Here is a 19,622-nt window from a genome sequence, read left to right as displayed (position 1 = left end):
CTTTTCTTTCTCTAGAACCACTTCAGAAAATTCAGAGGCTCCAACAACGTACGTTTTACTTTGCTTCTTAGAAGATTTAGAAATGTAACACGTTCCTTTGCATAAACCTCGATTATTATTTTACATTTATTTATAATACAAACATTGTATAATTTACCTGCGAGGCTTCCTCTATAGACGATGTTGAAGAAGTGCATGAAGACTTCCTTCCCTGCAGAAATGCAATTATTTGCATATAGTTTAAAACACTTCAATGGATATTTACTCAAATTGAAAAAACATTAAACTGCATAAAACATTAAAAACTGCTTTGCAGTTTTAGTTCCACAGTTATATGTGTTGCTAATGCAAATACTCTTTTAAATGCAACTGCTGTTCTAAAGTCAGTGAAAGACAGTGTGAGCTATGCAAAGAAAAAGAAATTCTTAAAGAGTGTGTAAGCAGTGTGAAGAAAAAGACAGTTAAATCAAGAAGCTCTGCACATGCAAAGGCTTGTAATAGAAGGCATTAGGATGAATTGATGCAAAGTACTCTAAACTTGAGTGTCTGCAAAGGTTGCTCTAATTTTAGAAAATATATTTATTAAATTAATTCCTTAATTAAATGTCCATTTCACATGGTCAAAATTAAGGAAAGATTACTTAACCATTCTGCAATTTCATGACTTATAATTAAGAGAGCCATGCAACTTTTCATGGTTTAGTTGCCATACTAATAGAAAAATTCTCTAAAGAAGCAGGTAACCTTCATCAACTCTGTTGCCTTCTCCTTCTCTTATAATTACTCATAATTTTAGTATCCCCGTAGTGACCAATTTGATTGTTCCCATAAAGAAAAATAGGAAAGAGTAAATGTGTATTTATTTAGCTTTTAAAAATTCAGAACTTTTCTGGTTAAATAAAAGTTTTGTCTTTACTAAATAAGATACATTAGGTAGGAGAAACAGTTTTTCAAGTTTTTTATACTACTAAAATTGTTCTTGAACAGTAAAGAAAGTCCACTTTATTGCTATGTCCATACTAGCAAAATAGCTAGTCTAGGGATTTTATTTTTTCAAAAGGCTCAGTGGATGTGGTAATCTAGTGAACCAAAGCATTACATTTCTTTTTTATATATATGTATAATTCTCTATACACATTATATATATATATATATATATAAAAAGAGAAAAACAACAAAAAAAAATTCCTAAAGATAATGCAAACTCATTGTAGTTACACCTGAAAGAAATATAATATCTACAATGATAAATCATTTAAGTGATACAACATGTTTTCAAATATCTTCTTGAGCCTTAAATATGTTTTCACCTGTTGCAGAGCTGCCCTTCCATCAGCACAGGTGACACCTCAGAAATCAAAGACTGATGTGGATGATCAAGCTACAGCAAGGTAACATAAACAGTATAATCAAAACAATGTTTTCATAAGCATTGATTATTGGGATATTAAGTACTCAATTTGCTTTATTTCTTATTTGTTAGCTTGTTTGGACATGCTGTGTGATTAATACAGCATTTTTCCAGTCCTATCCATTGGCCTAGAAGTCCAAACTCTGAGTTCCCTCTCATTGACTTCCAAGGTTATCTCAACTGTTTCATTTTTTTATCTTTCAGTCTGTCCAGCCTGCATCCTAAAAAGCAGCATATGTGTTTTTTAAGTTGCTGCAAGTGCTTCAAAACAGAAAAATTGGGGTAGTATGGATTATACAGTGCATTTTCTTTGCTCTTCAGGGAGAGGTAGTAACTACACTTTACTATGTATATTAAAACACCTCAACTTGAGCACTGTGGTGTTAGCATTTTGAATAGTGAAAACCCAAATATACCCTTTAGGGTGACAAAATTAGCATGTTTCAACAGATGGGCTTGTTTTTGAGGGATGAGTTAGAAGGCGTATCTTTGAAATCTTTGAAAATATGCAGAATACCATAAAAATTGTTGGAGGAAAAGACACAGACTTTTTTGTTGACATTTTTTAACTAAAATTTCAGCAAATTGAAAGATTCTGGACTGATTGAGATGCTGTATTTTTAAAGCAATTTTTAAAGCCCCGTCCTTGGAAATGTTAGAGGAGGGTTGGATGGGGCTCTAAGCAGCCTGGTCTAGTGGAAGATGCCCTCATGCAAGGGAAGGGGATTGGAACTGGATGATTTTTAAGGTCTGTTCCAACTCAAGGACATTCTATGATTCTATGAACATGCAAAAAATTTTACTCTGTGACCTTGACCAGAGTAAAATGCCTGAATATGCAATCATAAAATGAATTAAAGTAGAAAGAGATTCCTAGATAGGCACTGAGAATTACAATAGCTCATTTGCAGTTTTTATGTAGAAATATTAAATGGTGCAGACATTAAAATTAATTTAAATTAGCTAATTTTATTTGATTCATAAACTTCAGTTTTGTGAGATCTGAAGCTACAGTCTGTACTATTTTGAATCCTGTTCCCCTCCCCCAAAGCCCTAAAAACATAAAACCAGTACAAAATTACTAAGAAAGCGTCCAAAAGATGTCTGACAATGTAATCCCTAGGAAAAGGAAAAAAAAAATGCAGTGTTTCAGTGAAACATTTTCCTGTCAACGAATGTGGGAGATCTTAGAGAATTAAATACGCCTAGCATTAACTAGGGAAGTCACAGCCTTTCCTTGCTGCTAAGGGCTTGTTAAGGTCTGACTTAATCCTCACCCTCAATCAGTTCACATTCATCATCCCCTGGTTGCTCTCATTACCATACCAAGCTCTGTATTCCTGTCCCTTCATTGGAGAAGAGGTGGAGGAATATTTTACTGGTCTACAAGTTTCTATGGCAACACTGCACTGCTATTTGTGTCACTACATAAACTGTAAGTAGTCTGTAATCTTAGTAGGCAAAATTCAGCCCTCTCTACTGCTGCTATAATTCCTTTACATTTGGCTGGTGCTTCAGATGTCATCCATCTGCTACTGATGGGTTAGCTTCACAAAACTACAGATTTTTATTACATTTTCGCTAGCCAAAAAATGCATTAATCAGCTGCCAGCAAAAGTTCCCTTTTGCTATTAAAGATGTCACATAATTTTTTTGGCAAAAATGGTTGTGTCACACAGGGTAAGTAGACAGTTACATGAAGAGTGTATATAGTAATATTAATTTGTATTAGAATACTGTTTTAATTTACATCCTTTAGTTACCTGTATTTTTGCTTAGAATAGAAAGATTTTCAGGTCATGCTTTTAAAGTCAGACTTAATTGATAAATTGTCTGTCATTCAGGATTCTGATTGGATGTTAAAGGAATAAGGAATTAATTTCAGTATAAAATAAGTGGAAAATGGCAACTGGCTTTCTAAAAAACTGTTTAATGATACAAGGAAAATGTTTCATACAGGATTTACCTTAAAAAAATGTCAGATACTCTCTTCTGGCTAAAATTGTAAAAAAAAACAAACCACAAAGCAATTATTGCATCATTTTTAAGGACAGCAGTTAGGCCTGACATCCATCTTAAAATACAGTGTGTGTGTGTGTGTGTGTGTGTGTGTGTGTGTGTGTGTGTGTGTGTGTGTGTGTGTGTGTGTATACACACATCTCAGGTCTGAAGGCATGGACATACAGACCTTCACCTGTTGCATATGATTGACAATGGAATAGGCATCTCATGATTAGCTACAGCATCTATAGATAGTCTAAGCAGCATAAGTAGGCTAGGACACAGATGATATGAAGATTACTGCCTAAAAATTGTGCATCTTTCAGAGCATAACAGGTCAAATCAGGTCTCTTGGTATCTCATAGATGCAGCAGATGAGCACTACACTGTATACATACAGAGACATTTTTCCGATTTCCTCATTGGGCCTTTTATTTGTGTCTTATCAAGTCCTTTTTGTGCTTTATTTCCACATCAGTGAAGATGGAAAATTCTTCCTCTGCCTTTTCCCCTTCCCTAATTGTAGTAACCATTAAATGCAGGTGATTAAAACCAGGTATTTTTTAAAGAACAATGTTCTGTAGAAAATAATGTTAAACCACTTCAAATATTCTGGGGGTGCTTAACACAGCTTTAGTCAGTCTTTAATGACTACAGTTAGGATACAAAAAAGTGTGTGTTTCTATAAAAAGGCTTTTATAATGGGGATCATATGTATTGAATGACCTATTGTTACAGAAAGTAATGGTATTTGGCACAGCGAGCCACATTTACCAGGGCATTTAAAAAGTTATTGCCACCAAAGAATGCCTGATAATCAAAAAGCTTTATTTCCATAAGTTCATAAACTGTAGAAGTAATGAATTTATTTTTTATTTTTCATAGATATATCAGAATTAATTCATGTTGGACATACCTGAGGAAAATCTTTGAGGTGATAGTAACAGGGACTATATGAGAAATTAGAGAGAGATCTCACTCAGCTCTTACAGCATCTGTAGTGAGATTGTCTGCTACCAGGGAAAGACACTTAGTCTGTAGAGGCAAAGGGCATATTGCAGAAACCCTTACATAAAGATGTCTTTTTGATATGCCGGTGACAGAAGTTGTCCTGAAGAAAATACTTCAGCTGTATATTTGCAAGTATGTGGGTAACAGGCAATTTCCAGGGAACAGAAACAAGGGACTAGAATTTTTCTGACATAATTTAGAGAATCCTATATTCCTCTCCTGTACCAGTTTTTACCCTAACATAGAGGGTAACTCACTATTATTACTCCTCTCAGGTAGTAGAAAATTCAGACAATGCTGTAAATCTGTGTGTACTATGCTCCTTTTTAATGATATTCCTATTTGACCCAAAATGTGTTCCTGGTTCTCATTGCAATAGATTGTGAAAGAGCAACACATTAATTATCTGTGCTTAAACTAACTCTTGTTATAAGGACTCACAACTCTGTGTCTATCAATGCCTGGAAACTTTTAAAAGTGGAAAAAATATAAAATACAGGGGTTCTATTAAAAGAAAAAAAAAGTGAATTGTTATTGACTTGGAATTTACCAAACCAATGGAATTAAAACAATGATGTCATGTTTCCTAAACAAATATTGACAAAACCTTTCTTGATCTAGAGCTGCATAAAGCACAGAATTGAAAACATGTAGGTGCATTTTGAGACATTGGTAATTATGTCTTCTCATTAGATTGCCATCCCTGGAAATGTTCAACGCCAGGTTGGATGGAGCTCTGAGCAGCCTGGTCTAGTGAAAGGTATCCCAGTGCATGGCATGGGGGTTGGAACTGGATGGTCTTTTAGGTCGAACCCAAACCATTCTATGAGTCTCTACAATACACAATTACAAAGAACCATGAGAAATATTCAAAGGAATTGTCTTAGGTTGGACTAAAGTTTAGATGCCCAGAATTTAAAGGCATAGCTCCTCAAAGCATAATTTCTGTATGACTTTTCCTTTGGGATGTCTTTTATATGCTTTGACTTTTTTGCTAGACCATCTAGAGACCTCTAAAACGTCCTGGAGGACACCTGTGTCCCTCAAAAGTTGTTGGAAGCAAGGATACTGAAACAGAACTCACATAAGCACACCCACAATTCACTAGCTTGCATTTGCTGCAATGACAATTGTTTCTTTATGGTAAAGTGAAGTTGCTTTACACTTCCTAAATTGTTTTTGATAGTACAAATCAATACAGTAATTTTTAATTTATTTTTTTTGCATTTCAGCAGAAGGCTCTTCCAAGTGATGGGCTCCTTCTATTTCTCGATTCTGATAGACTTGGCATTCACTTTAACTCTGGTTTGCAGCTTTTCTTCATGTTGATACAAATGATTCACTGTTGCACAGCTTCTGTGAAGAGATCCAAGCCCCTTATTCCGAACTGAAATTTTAACAGTGTTTACAGGGTCATACATATACTTCCAGAAAAATTGAGTAAGTTGTCTTTTTCCAGTGATCTTTCCCAGTGTAACTCCTATAAAACATTCTGATCAACAGCTTCTTCCTCCGTATTTAACTCCAAAGTCCTCTGGGCTAAGCATTACACTTGTTTTGGCACATTATAAATTGGTTTTCACAGTTGACTGCAGTCCTCTTCTGTCCCCTAACTCTCAGATGTTATTGATGAAAGGTCTGAGCAAGGGCTCCTGGCACTGATTAGTGAGCATAGCAGTGTGGAAGGAAAGGCACCCTTCTCCAGGATAAATGCCAATCTTCTTTCAAAAAGTTCCTTTATTCATCCTCATTTATATTTGAAAAAACATGATACAGAGACAGTAAAGCAGCCATAGCAGCAGATCAAAATTCAGCTGGGCCCATGATGCTGAATTTTACCCAGTAAGACAGCTGACTTGTTTAATATACTCTAGACCAACTCTTTTATTCCAGAGTTGGAAAGCCCACTTGGCAATTGGTTGTTTTTGTTTTTTTTCTCCTGTGCTGACATGTCCAATTAAAAAATTCCCATATGTTTTTTGCCAGACTTTCTTAGTGCGGTCTTTACATATTCCATCATATCAGAAGAAGCAGCTGTTGATCAGAACACTTTGTAGGTCAACAGGGTGAGATCACTGAAGAAGGGACATGAGATGCAAATTGTTTGGTATCACATTTAAAAATATTATATATATATATTATTATATCATATATTAGAAATAGGGAGTCATTTCAGTAGTTTTTATAATTCTGCTCAGGCCTTTTAATCAAAAAACAGATGTAGATCTATTAAAAATACTGTGCATGATTCCTTTAATAGACCTGCCTCTAGATTGCTCATGATTATGTTGATGATGACGGAGTGACTAAATTCAAAACCTCACTGAGTATCCCCGGCTTTGACATCAAGTGCCCTAGTCTTCAGAGGCATTCCAACAAGTCTGAATATGCATGGTCCTTCAGTTTTCTAGTTCATAAAATAACACAATATTGGTGCTTGGGTATTACTGGTATATGCTATGTCAATTGTTGGTTTATCAGCAAAGATGGATGATAAAATTCTAGGCAACAAAGCAAGAATGGCTTCAATAATTAGGGAACATTTGGAACTAGATAGAGGCTCAGGACTTTTACAGGTTAAGTAAGTATTCACTGAATAACAAGAGAGTCATGGGCACATACTCTGCTTCCTCATCGTTGAGGTTCAAGGGCTTAGCTGGGGTCTGTTTAAAATTTCGTTTTTCACTCCCACATGTCTAGGATCAGCTTCAGTTTCACCTCAGCATTAAGGACAGTCTATTTGCATTGATACTTTCTTCATTACCATCAGAATTTTCAAATACAAATATTAGAAAAATTTTCATTGCTTTCACTAAAGAATAACATCACTAATGCTTTTTTGTAGGTGTGATTCATGTTTACTGATTGAAAGTTTATCTGAATGTTTTCAAGATGAAAAAATCCCCAAGAAATCAGAAAGAAATATGAGAAGTGCTTGAATGTGTGGATCAGATTAATATGTGTTTTTCTTTTTGATGGTGATCTGACCTGTCACCAGTTACACTAGGATTTCAGAACTACTATCTGAAATAAGAGAGATTCATAAGCATAGATCACAGAGCAGAAGGACTGAAAATATTAGATCTCTATCTCAAGAGAACGAAGTCAGAAATTAAATGCAGACTGAAAAACAAAGCAAAACGTAGACAATTAAATTTCTCCAACTTTTTGATACAGAGCATAAAAGGGAAAAAAAAATCACACTTCGTGATTTGTGATAACATTAGTAGAATCAGGTAATGCAAACCACTCTTGTTCCATAAAAAGGAACATTTGCTGATATTGATAAAGGATCAGAGATATTAAACTTTTGAGAATTCTGTAGATCTCTGTAGAGCTTGTCACACAAACCTTATGTAATTTCCCTTACTGTTTGTGTCTGAGAGGCATAGGGATCCAAGATATGGCAGAATAGGAGTCCCTGGTTAAACTGAGCCATACATTTTGCACACAGCTTGCTTTGCCAGCTTTTTTAAAACCTACTTTATTTATGTTCTTTTCTAGTCTTTTATTCTGCTGGACTGTCTTCATTAGTTGTCAGATTTCTAATCCTATTTTACACAAGCAGCTAGAGGCAAAATAGCAGAGAGCAGCAGCAAATTTCATGGCTAACAAGTCTATAGCATGAGGCCCACAGCAGCCCAGCTGCACATGAGTTTTTCTGTCCTTCAGGGCAGGACTTTTTTTGGATTCACAGTGCTATTTTGTGCATTTTTCTGCAAAGATGTTGTTAAAGGCAGAATAGGCTTGTTTTATTTTGTTGTTTGGGTTTTTTTAGGAGGTGGTCACATATAAGCAGAAAAGTAAATGAATCAAGAGAATTGTCTTCCATACTTTAACAGTATGAATATAAATTTATTTATATTTTATATATATATATTTATATTATATATAAAATATAAAATAATGACCTTAAGGTCTTAATCCAAATCTTAATCTTTCTATTTTATAATAAATTAATTTGTTTTCTTCAGTAGTTGAGATCCTTTTGTAGAATATGCAATATACAAAATATTCTGTATTGCCATTTAAAATATTTTTATGTGCAAAATTTATACAAAAATGCATATATGCAAATCATATATCCTGAGTTAGGTGTTCCAAAAAACTTCCAGTCATGTCCTGAGTCTTTATTAAAAGATTTCATCCTATTGAATTTGTGAGCAAACTATATATTCTTCTCCTGGCAGGCTGTCTGATCTAGCTCATTCTCATCCATTTCAAAAATACTCACCCTAGGCAGAATGTTCACAGGGATTTAATGGCTGTGTCAGAAAATACTATACTTGGAGGTGGCATCCTTTGGAATGACCTATGAAAAATGTCATCATCTATTACAGGCCACCTACCGTATTTGAACGATATTTCCCCTAGTTTGTCTAAATTACTTTGTATAGAAGTTTCATGCTGCTGTTTTCCATCATCATCTATGTTTTAAAAAGTTGTTGACAAATGTAAGAAGTATTAACTCAATTCAGCCAGCCTTAGACACCAAAGTAGTTTATTTTTTCAAGGGAAAATTATACTTGCAACTGGAAATCCTTTTCCACAGGAGCCTTTCACTGCATCTGATATTCCAATATTCACAAGCTTTTTAAATGTATGAATTTAGGTTAGTCTTTTTCTACTTTAATACTTGTCATCTCTTTTAGAAGTATTAAAAATATTTAAGTTATATTGCTGATTTTTAACAAAGTAACAACTCTCAAATGAAACCTTACCTGAAATTCTGTTCAGGTTCTGTAATGCAGATCTACTCTAATTTTTAATGTGAGGCTGGATTATGTTCTAATATTGACACTGGTTGATAGCACTGTATGCTAATGCTTAGAAGTAAATGTAACTTTGCTAACAAAGAGAGATTTAAAAAGTCAGCAAAAGTATGCCCTGAGCATAGATAAATTCTGAGTTATGCCCCATGTCCTACAGCTTGTTCTACCTTACATTTTGTCCTTTTATGAATAACAGCTCTTTAGTTGCAAATAACCTGAACAATGCTTGAACCAGTAACTTGCAGTTGTGTATCCTATGACCTCTGTTTTGCGCTAAGCTTGCCACGTCAAGGCAAAGGACTTACAGGATGTCAGTCCTGGTTACGGGCTGCAGTCATGCAAAGATGCTTCATAAAGCTGAAAGTTCAAGAAGTGTACAATAAATTAATGTCTCCCAAGGTTCTGTTTTACAGAACTTCTCTTTCATAGGAACCGTAATGTGAATAGGTCAGTCTGTATTTTTGTGCTGCCATCTGCAGCAGCAACTGTTTCTATTCACTTATTAGGACCCTTCAGGGTTGGTGTTCTATGAATCAGGCTGTAGAAGCAAAGAGTGCACATGTAGCCTCTCCTAGATAGCAAATAAAATCTTCCTTGCAAGCCAGTCAGTGCACTGAAATACCCAAAGCACTGACAAGAACAAAATAATGTGAGAGGAAGTAACAAAATGCTGTTGGCTACAAAGTCATAATGGTTTAAAGATTAGAAGGGAACTAACTCATCCATCCTTTGAGTTGCACCAAGGAATAATGTAAGCCAGTACATGTGTTTCTGAAGGAATAAGTCCTAAAATATTGGAAATTTCTTTCCCCCATTATTTCCAAACAGGCCAACTATTTTAGATAACTGTCAATCTTTTTTTGAAAACTCTTTGCAAAGTGAACAGAGAAATTTAAGGTAAAGAAATCTGCAGTTCTGTGGGAAGAGTGTTAAAATACATGTGAAAACTTAAAAAACCCCATGTGTTACAGCCAGAATCTTTCCTGCTTATCTCAAAGGAGTTTCTTCCTCCACTTTTTACAGAAAGCTACTACCTACAAGAACAAATATATAGGTGATAAAACTTCCTGGTGTTCTAAAATACATTTCTATAGCATTATTCATTCAATTATGTAGTATTGATAGAATAATACCGAGATATTTTAGGATTCCTTACAAAGATTAACACAGAAACTTCTTGTATTTGGGCCTTGTTGTAGGAGCATATTTTTACCTGCATTGTAATGGAATATTTTTATAGGAAGGCTTCTTCAGTTAAGGTATCTAATTCTGAAAGAAGAACCCAGAGGGATTATTAAAAATATGAAATCGAAAATCATAAAAATGTGAACAGATTATCTACACCACAAGTAAAAATTTCAAACATATCTGTATTATGGAGCTAAATCTCATTAGAAGCACATTGGGATTTGCTTCTGCAAATGCTTACATGTCATTGACAATCAGACACAGGAAGGTACAGACACAGTGGCCTGCAGGGCACAGCTTTGCTACAGTCACAGCTTTTCCATTGCTCTGTGCTGGGAAAGGCAGCAGAAGTCAGCAGAAAGGCTACTGATAACTTTGCTGAGTAAACTGCATGTAATCCTGTGACTGCAGGCAGAATCAACAGGAGCCCCAAAGCTGCTTCCTATGTTTTGGGTGAATATACAACAATGAGGCTGACGTATATGTGCAGGTTGCACAGCACATTAAAGATCATAATTGAGATTGCTGCAATTTCAAGTCAGTAGACTTTAGAGAAGATTTGAATATTTAAAACACCCCTAAGAACAGAAAGAAATGGAGGACGCAAGAGACAAAAGTAATAATACATATTTTACTCTAGTCAGACAAATGCACAGCTGGGTTTGGTTGATTAGGTTTTTCTTAATATAAAAGTTGCAAAAATGAAAGTTAAGTAACTACCTGAGCTCTTATTTACACTTACTATAATTTTAGTGTTGCTGCCTCCACATACTGAGGAAGCAGTTTGCCATCCAGTTCACCAAGGATATTTTTGGATAACTGCAAGGCTTCAGTTTCTGAAGGAACAGTCTGAAAAGTGTTAAGTCTGTGATAATATAAAGAGAATTTCCACAAGTATATAATTTATTAATGACTGGTATGGAATTCTAGCTAAATGGCAGTTGACTCTCCTTGCACTGAGATGTTTAATTGCTAAACAAATGGAGATTTTGATAATCTTATCAAAAGGAGTCCCAAATCTGGCAAGTATGACCAAGAAGAAACCTGAAAAGGCTACCTTTATCTTCCATGGAGATGTTGTTTCATGATGGAACAGATCACAATGAAAAGTCAGTAAAGAAACATATGGAACATTGTTGCCAGGTTATATAACAGGTCCTATATCATTAAAGGCATCAAAGGTATCATTCTTTCCCGTTGCTTTCTTTTGAAGAGTAAAATTGTAATTTTTTTGTAGTGAGCTAATGTTACTAGATGGTAGCTTTTTAGGTGAAGCTGCTGGAAAATTTTCAAGTAGAGGTTTGCATTCTGAAAATGCATTTTCACAGAAACTAAGCATTTTATAGAAATGTTAACACCAGTGCAACCCTTTCAAGGGAAATAAAGATAGTCAAAGCAACGCTCCATGTTTTGCCATGATACTACTAAAAGTTCCATTCAAAAAGTATAAAATACCTTAATTTACATTTCTATTTTTAATAGTTATAGATTAATATATGTTTAATATATCAATATTGAAGTATATGCCAGTATTTTGAAGTATTGATATATCAAGTATCTTGAAAAAGGAAAATTAATTAACCAGCAAGATTTAATTCAAGGAAGATTTTTTTTTCGTTACATCAGAGAGTAATGATAAATGACATTCTATCCCTGTGTGGAAGTGCAAGAATCAGTGGATGTAACCAGATCTCAGCACCTCTCAGTTTAAATATGACATTTCTTGTGAGACAGGAGAGTTTACTTGGGGAGAAGCTCGTCTAGACAGCCTACCAAATAGACAAAAGAACTTTTTTTAAATTACTGATTTATTTAGACAGAAAGACTTAGTGCATCATCACTTTTTTAGGTAAGATATGATTCACATATCAGGAGTACTTGGTTGATAGTACTACTTGCTAAAGGTTTTTTGTTCTACCATAGCATGTTAGGGGTCAGACACTCTGACATTCTGCACAATGCATGTTCAGCAGGAATTATCCCTTTTGAAAAAAGTACTAGGTATAACTTTTTGTTTCCAAAATATATTGATCTTTTTGTTCCAGGAAGAGTATGTGATTAATGTGCATATGGTGAGCATATTGCTGTATCTATGAATACGTTTGAATTACTAAAATGATGGTCATAAGTTAAATTTTTCCTTCCATAAAAAATATGTCAATTATAACATTTTTTTAAAGTGAGTATTTAATATGACTAATTGAAAGCTGGCTATTCTAATTATGATTTGATCTGGGTTTTGTTCTGTCTCTAAAGGAGCCAAGGCCTTGATAACCTCAGCAAGGCGAATTCAAGTTCCTTCACAAGTGACAAGGAGTAAGTGTTCAAAGTTTTTCAAGCCCTACTTTTCTAAGGCAGTGAGTAGTTTGTAACTATGAGCATGTCAGGAAAGGTAATGTTGGTAATGTTGCTAATCTGTAAAATTTTTATAGATCAGTAAGTAGCATTCCTGATACAATACAGATTAATTCACTGGCATGTGCACTGTCAGCTGAACAAGTACTACCAATAGCAAGTTTCCATACCTGCCTTATATGCTTCTTCAATTAAACTGTCACTGAAATATTTTGATATGGTTAGAGAAGGGGCAGTAAACAAAATATCTTAGAACTCATGGATGGTAAGTGTTGCCCAGCAAGGTGTAACAAAGCATTTCAATCAGCAAGGGAAGTGATCCGTAGAGAACAGCTCGAGCTTTCTTTTTTGAGCACTGTGTCAGTTCAGTGACTTTCAAGCCAAGTTTCTGGAGGTCTGCAAGCAGCCCTTCAGCACAGAGAAAGGGAGGAACTGGTGGGGTACTCTGCTAGTGAGAGCTGTGTTATATATGTAACACTGAGCGCTGATACTCTGCAGATGAATTTCAAGAACCATGTTCTAAACAGTAACAACAGATAAATGTTGCCAACCTGTGATCATCTTTTTTACAGTAGACAATCTTACATATATGCACACATATGCATACATGTAGTTAGACATTTAGCACTAAAGTTGGGCTGCTTTTTTTTTTTTAATGTTAATTCAGAGAGAATTTATTAGAATAGAGTCCAAGGCTTTGAGACATTACTGAATCTTAGGAGTATCCAGAGTTCTAAGCTTATCATGGATTGAAAAGACCAAATTAGGAATTTCACAGAGCTAATTTGGCCTTTTGTTCTGCTCTCTACTTCTACCCAGAGAACCATGAGGTTTTTCTTACAGTACTTTTCATAAGTCTTATAATTCATTGAACCATTTTGATATAGTAAAGAAAATAGAAGAAAACCCAGCCTCTAGTTTAATTGTTTTATGAAATAAAAAAAAAAAGTTTCCTTATTTGTAAAATATGTGAGTGTTCAGATACTAATGTTTTCAATATAAATTAAATTATCATGATCAGTGCTTTAATTGTTTACCATGGTGACAGACCGAGGTAATTTCTTGTCATTCCAGAAGCAAAATTTTGGACATTTGGCCATATATTTAGGTGTTTTCTTCAGAAGCTGAAGTTTCTTAGTTCAAATAAAAATCCACTTTTGCAAATAAATGATGCAAACATAGATTAAGCTGTTTGGAATCTGTAAATTTAATCTAAATTCTTTGAAATTTCATGTTTCTTCTTCACTGTCTTTACTGGAAAAGAATAATCTTAAACTACGGCATTAGTACTATTTTAAAAAGCATTTTTATTTTCTTGGATGCACTAGATAATAATTTCTATAAATAAATAAATGATACAGAACTTTACCTTGCTAGGGGAAAATTACAAACATATTTTCTTCAAGAACATAAGATTTTTGCAAATTTTGAAACTAAAATTAGCTAAACATTTACTTTTTTCCTTTTAAATGTGTGCATAAATATATTTCTTTCTTTTATGACAGTTTATCCTTTCCTAGATAGGGGGAATACCTTAAAGGCTCTGTTTGTTTTTTCTTTTCAGGGGAAAAGACCTTTCGGATTTGGCTGAAAAAAATACTGCTGATCAGAAACATAAGAGGCAAGCCTGTCATAATTGGCCCCTTATAAGTTTATAAAATATTTATGTTTAATTGGACAATGGTATTAATAGGTTCTGTTCAGTAAAAATAATTAGATTTTTATGTGTTTTCAAATGAGGCTGACAGTTACCTTTTTTCAAACTTAAAAAAAGTGTCAATGGGTAATATTTTTTTATTATAGAGCGTTTTATGTACAATATTACTGTAAATTTATATTTTACATACCTGACATATGTTAATACATGAAATTTATTACATTAAATTAGCTTTTTAACAGCCAATAATTGATGGGTTACTGGTATAAATGTGACCACATAGACCTAGAGACTGTGCAGAACCCTGGATAATAGCAGTTGGAAGTGAGATTTGGGCTGGATATGGTAACCAAACAAGGGTTACACTTTGGCAGGCATTTCCATAGCTCATGGTACTGGTGCCTGAACTGAATGCAAGTCTGTTATCAAGTTAAAATGACAGAGCCACAGTCAGTTTGGAAGATGTAGGCAGGACCTTCACCTGTAGCGTGACACCAAGATGTGACACAGTGGTCATGAGCTGAAACATGAGACATTCTGAGTGGCTTATGGACAGTTGTCCGACACTGGAGAAGCTTGCTTGGAGAGGTTGTGCCACCTCTCTCCTTGAAGATTCTCAAAACCCAACTAGACAAATACTTGAGCAGCCTAGTCTGGCCTCAGTGCTGCCCCTGCTTTGAGCAGAAGGTTGGACCAGAGAGGTCCTGAAGTCCCTGAATTCTGGCCTGAATTATCCTAGAATACTGTAATGGACTTGACATTTTTGAGTCATTTGAAATTCTTTTGCAGTGTCACATTGGAAAGGAACTGAAAAATATCGAAGCCTGAACAGATAACTTACTCAGTGTAGTCAGGAACCTTACCTAGGAAATGCATACAATTTTTTTCCTCTTCAACATAAATAATTTATATAATTTAATTCTGAGGTCTGTCTCACTTTCAGCGATGAGGACCTTGGGGATCACACTGAAGTAAAGTCTGCTGATGACCAAAGTAAAAAGTGGTAAGAATCAATTCATAGTTCTCTCTAAAGTTTAATGATCAAATATCGAGGCTTATAGCTGTTTAGTAGAACCAGAAAATATGAATTCCTAATACAAGCAGAGATAATTTGCCCAGTGTGAATAAGATATCTGTATTATTTCTAAAACGTGCCTGATTAACCAAATACAAAAATAAAGCTGCATGTATTTTGATAAGCAATGACTCAAACCTATAAACCCTCAAGGAGAATGAAAATGACTAGTGACAAGATCCTTCTAACTATTTTTGTGCTTATCTAAGTGTTCTGTGAATTCAGCTGCTGGCATCTCAAACAAATATAAGAAAAGGTATTCCTAGTATGAAAGCTTTACTGCTACTAGATTTCATTATTTACAAAAGCTAGGATCCATTTTGGTTAATTAAAGTGAGGTTAGTAGTATGTTTTTAGGTACCAATCTGATGGAGTCTTTTTTGAGTAATCCACTTAGTTGTATATCCACATAAAGAGGGAGAATGTAGTTATCTGTGTATGTATAGGCAGTTTTGCTATTTTTTAATAGAAAATATTTTTATCCCAGCAGTTCCAGGTCAACAGTCTGACCAGGGAAGCATATACTGAGCATCTCCAGTGAATGAGTTTCTCTTTCAGTTCTGACAGGGCCCTGCCCCATCAGCAGTTGGGCACAAAGGAGGTGCTGCTTCTTGCAGCACCACTCTGCATATAAAACACAACAAGCACTGAGAGAGGGCTCAACAGAGCCTCAGTCCTTGGCAAGCTCACTGAAATAATCAAGCTGCAGCCCACACATCCAGAGTTAATGTAGATAATGATCATGTTGTTACAGAGAATAACCTTTGGCAGAACCAAACAGGAGCAGCCTTCATCTGAGCTGCTTTGTAAAATCATCAAAAACATTATTAGCACTTATTCCTGAAATCCTATCATTTGTTTGGCAAATTCTATTTTTATGTTTGTTTGTGTGTTATGTTTTGTGGCAGGGAAAACTGCAGGAGGAGGTTTCTCTTGCTTGAATCATAGCCCTGCTTTTTGAAATGAGTCTATGTATCTGTTTAGTTGGTAATTTCTAATAAAAACATAACTGTAGTATACCCAAAAAAAGAAAATTTGGAACTGAAATATAGTAAGCCTAAGAATAAAACATTATGGAATACTGACAAGAAAATGTGGAATGCTTTCAACAACTGAGACATTATTGCACAGTTGAAAACCCCAGTGGGCACTTTGAGGAAACTAGAGTTCAATTAAAGTTAAATCAAGTTTCCAATATGAATATATATGAATATATCAGCATAAAATGGAGGAATAAAAATTATAGGTCAAATGGCTGCATTATTTTTCACCAGCAACAGTTTAACGATAATAAGGTAAATTTGTTTCACCTGTTTTTTTCTAGACCAAGCTTCTGCATTCATGACTGTAAGTGTAAATTAAAACTGTGTAGCTGCAAGAGATTTCTAAAAAGAGTTTATTTTCTTGTTGTGTGGTTTCTTTTTTATTTTAGGATAATTGAGAAAGGATATGAAAATCCTCCAAGGGCTCCAAATAGTCTCCCAGAAACAAACTGCTCTAGTGACAGTAAAAAAAAGAACAGGTACTGTGGAAAATTAATTTGGTACCGTAATGTCTAAAGTGCTATTTCTTGAAAAAAATACATAAAGAGCTTTTTTGTGCAAGAAATTTCAGGAATGCTTAGAAAGCTCTCATTGATCTCTGGAATCATGCCACCCCCTTTCCAAATCTGCATCCAGGATCCCAGGCACAGGTCACAAATCCTAACTCTAGTGCACTGAGTGAGAAGCAGAACACACACCCTGTGTAGCTCTAGAGATATACCTGAAACATAAAATTTAGGAGGGCAGCTAAGCCAGAATTCTTATCTAATCAATAGAGGAAAGGCATTTCCTGAATGCTCTTATTTCATATGAACTTGTTTCTTTCTGAAACTGTAAGGAAAACATTACATTCTTCACTTAAAGTGCCTTCTAAATTTCCTAAACCTATATGGGATGAATCTGAACCCACATATCATCAATCCAATCACTGACACTGTGGCTAGGGATTCTGAATTTTTGACCAAGAACAAACTATTTTAAAATCCATTTTTCTTACAATATTCATGCTCTAGCTAGATTCTGCCTCTACAAACCCACATATTGCAAATCTGAGTGAAAAATGTGATGTAGGGATATCTAATAGAACTAGGTGTACACCAGGTCATTGGTATCAGGAAATAATTGAAATAAAAGGAAATGTTACCTTGTTCTTTATGGTCAAAATTATTTTCACAAAATAAGACAACAAAAAGTTACAAAATAATATAATTGTTACAAAAAGTTACAAAAAATATATATAGTTCTTGAATAGTTCCTTCCTTTTTTGGATTAAGAAGATCTCTCTCCTGCATCAATCCACCCATCTATACGGATTCATTTTTTATGTAGGAAGGATTGCTTAAAGACATAACCTGTATGTTGTATTGCTGTCTAATAGCTGTGAACTGCCTGAGTCAGGGCTGAAGACTCAGCAGGGAGAGGAGAAATCTATTGAGCCTTACTGACATGGAAAGTAAAGGTCTGGTACTTTATGGGAATTATGGTCAATGTCCCCATCCTTATCCTTAAGGTTAATTTGATTAATTGATTGCACACCCAGTCCTTACTGTGGATATGAATGGGCACAGGATCTTCAATCCCTCATATTCTTACATCTGCTGTTCGAGTACAGTTGAAACCTGTGTATTGTGAAAATTCTGCATGACCTTGAAAGACAAACCCATAAATTGTCTGAGAATAAAAACAAAGCCAAACAACATATAATTTAAGATTTGAAATAAATATTCAACAGAAAAATTAATTAACATTTTTCAGAATTTTGTGTACATACAGGCTCTGAGTTTTAATATTCTGATTGTCTTTGAAAGTTAAAGTAGAGAACAGTAATAGAAGAACGACAGGGCAAAGAATGTGCTGCAATATGCAATGTTACCTTACACTTGATAGACTTTATACCCTCCACCTGTAGCTCTAATCCCATTTTAATTCATGAAGACTTATTAAATGAATGGTCTGTGTAGGTTATTCTTTCAGGTTTTATGCAACAGATTCTACAGAGTATTTATTGTTGAGTACTTTGTTGTATGAACAAGTCATTGTTCATACAGCAAGTGAAGGAGTGACTGATAGGAACTGAAAGAAGGGACGTGATAAGGTGCACAGCCCTCAGGCTACACTGGGACTCAGTTTTCACTTGGTGTCTCATCAAGCTGTCAGACTATGCATTTATTTAAATGTTCTGAGTTTCCTTGCACTTTCAGTTGACAAGGTTAAAACCTGATGCTTTGGAAATATTTTTGCTTTAGCTTTAGCATTTTTGTTTTATACATTCCAGTTGTGGTTTTCTACCTAAGCTGTGGTTATATATGTTTTTTTGTGTTTCAATCATAATACTCCAGTCAGTTAGTAAAATCCAAGGGATGCTGTTCTCTACACTAGGACACTTGAGGAAAATATACAGCTTCCTGTAAGATAATGTTACTTTTAGGCATGCAGCGTGTAAAGACCCATATTATGTTGAGTGTGCCATGCACAGTACTCAGTTTGCCCAAGATTGTGCAGTTGAATACAATAAATTAAATGGAAGATTTGGGAAAAATAAACTTAACAAAAAACAGTAAGAATTACAGGCTCATACTTTACAGAGAAATTATATTCCTTTGCCACTTTTCACTGTAGTAAGAAACTTTAGGCAATTGCACTAATAATAAACTCCACCCTGTGACATGTGCTATGCACATTTGTGTTCAGGAGAATTTCTCAGCCAGAGAAACTCTTTCAAAAGCTGATCACTTAGCTTTAGTTTGCATTCCTACTTAGTAAGCTTACTTTCATCTCACGTGAAATGTAAATGGAGCACAGGGTGTTCATTCAAGGAGGTATTTCCTTCGTGGTGAGCAAACCCAGGTTTGTTACATTCTGATAAATAACAAGCCCATTGCTATGTTCTATGAAATATAAATAAAAGATTTATAGTTTCAGCTTATCAGTAACTGTGCAATTTAAATACATTTCTGGTGTTGTACGGAAATAAGGCATATGTACTTTACGAAATACAGGTATGTAGAAAAGAGCATCTGACCTTCATAATGCCTTAAATGTTATCATTCTCTTATATTTTCCCACATAAAACCCAATGTTTGTTAAATACACATGATTATAAATAATT

At 34.8% G+C, this 19,622-nt stretch overlaps 1 protein-coding gene across 1 annotated transcript in view; it reads left to right on the top strand.

The window, feature by feature from the left end:
* The window catches only part of SCEL (sciellin), a 46,455-nt gene that overhangs the window by 19,631 nt on the left and 7,202 nt on the right, over positions 1-19,622 (top strand). Inside the window, exons 9-14 of the mRNA XM_033514181.1 lie at positions 16-48; positions 1,320-1,391; positions 12,640-12,699; positions 14,303-14,359; positions 15,339-15,398; positions 16,903-16,992. Of these exons, the coding sequence (XP_033370072.1) occupies positions 16-48; positions 1,320-1,391; positions 12,640-12,699; positions 14,303-14,359; positions 15,339-15,398; positions 16,903-16,992 (372 nt within the window). The remainder of the gene's footprint in view (positions 1-15; positions 49-1,319; positions 1,392-12,639; positions 12,700-14,302; positions 14,360-15,338; positions 15,399-16,902; positions 16,993-19,622) is intronic.

Source organism: Parus major, chromosome 1 (genome assembly GCF_001522545.3).
Source record: "Parus major isolate Abel chromosome 1, Parus_major1.1, whole genome shotgun sequence".
NCBI lineage: Eukaryota > Metazoa > Chordata > Aves > Passeriformes > Paridae > Parus > Parus major.
The sequence above is the reverse complement of the archived record's forward strand: the minus strand, read 5'-3'. Positions and strand labels throughout refer to the sequence as shown.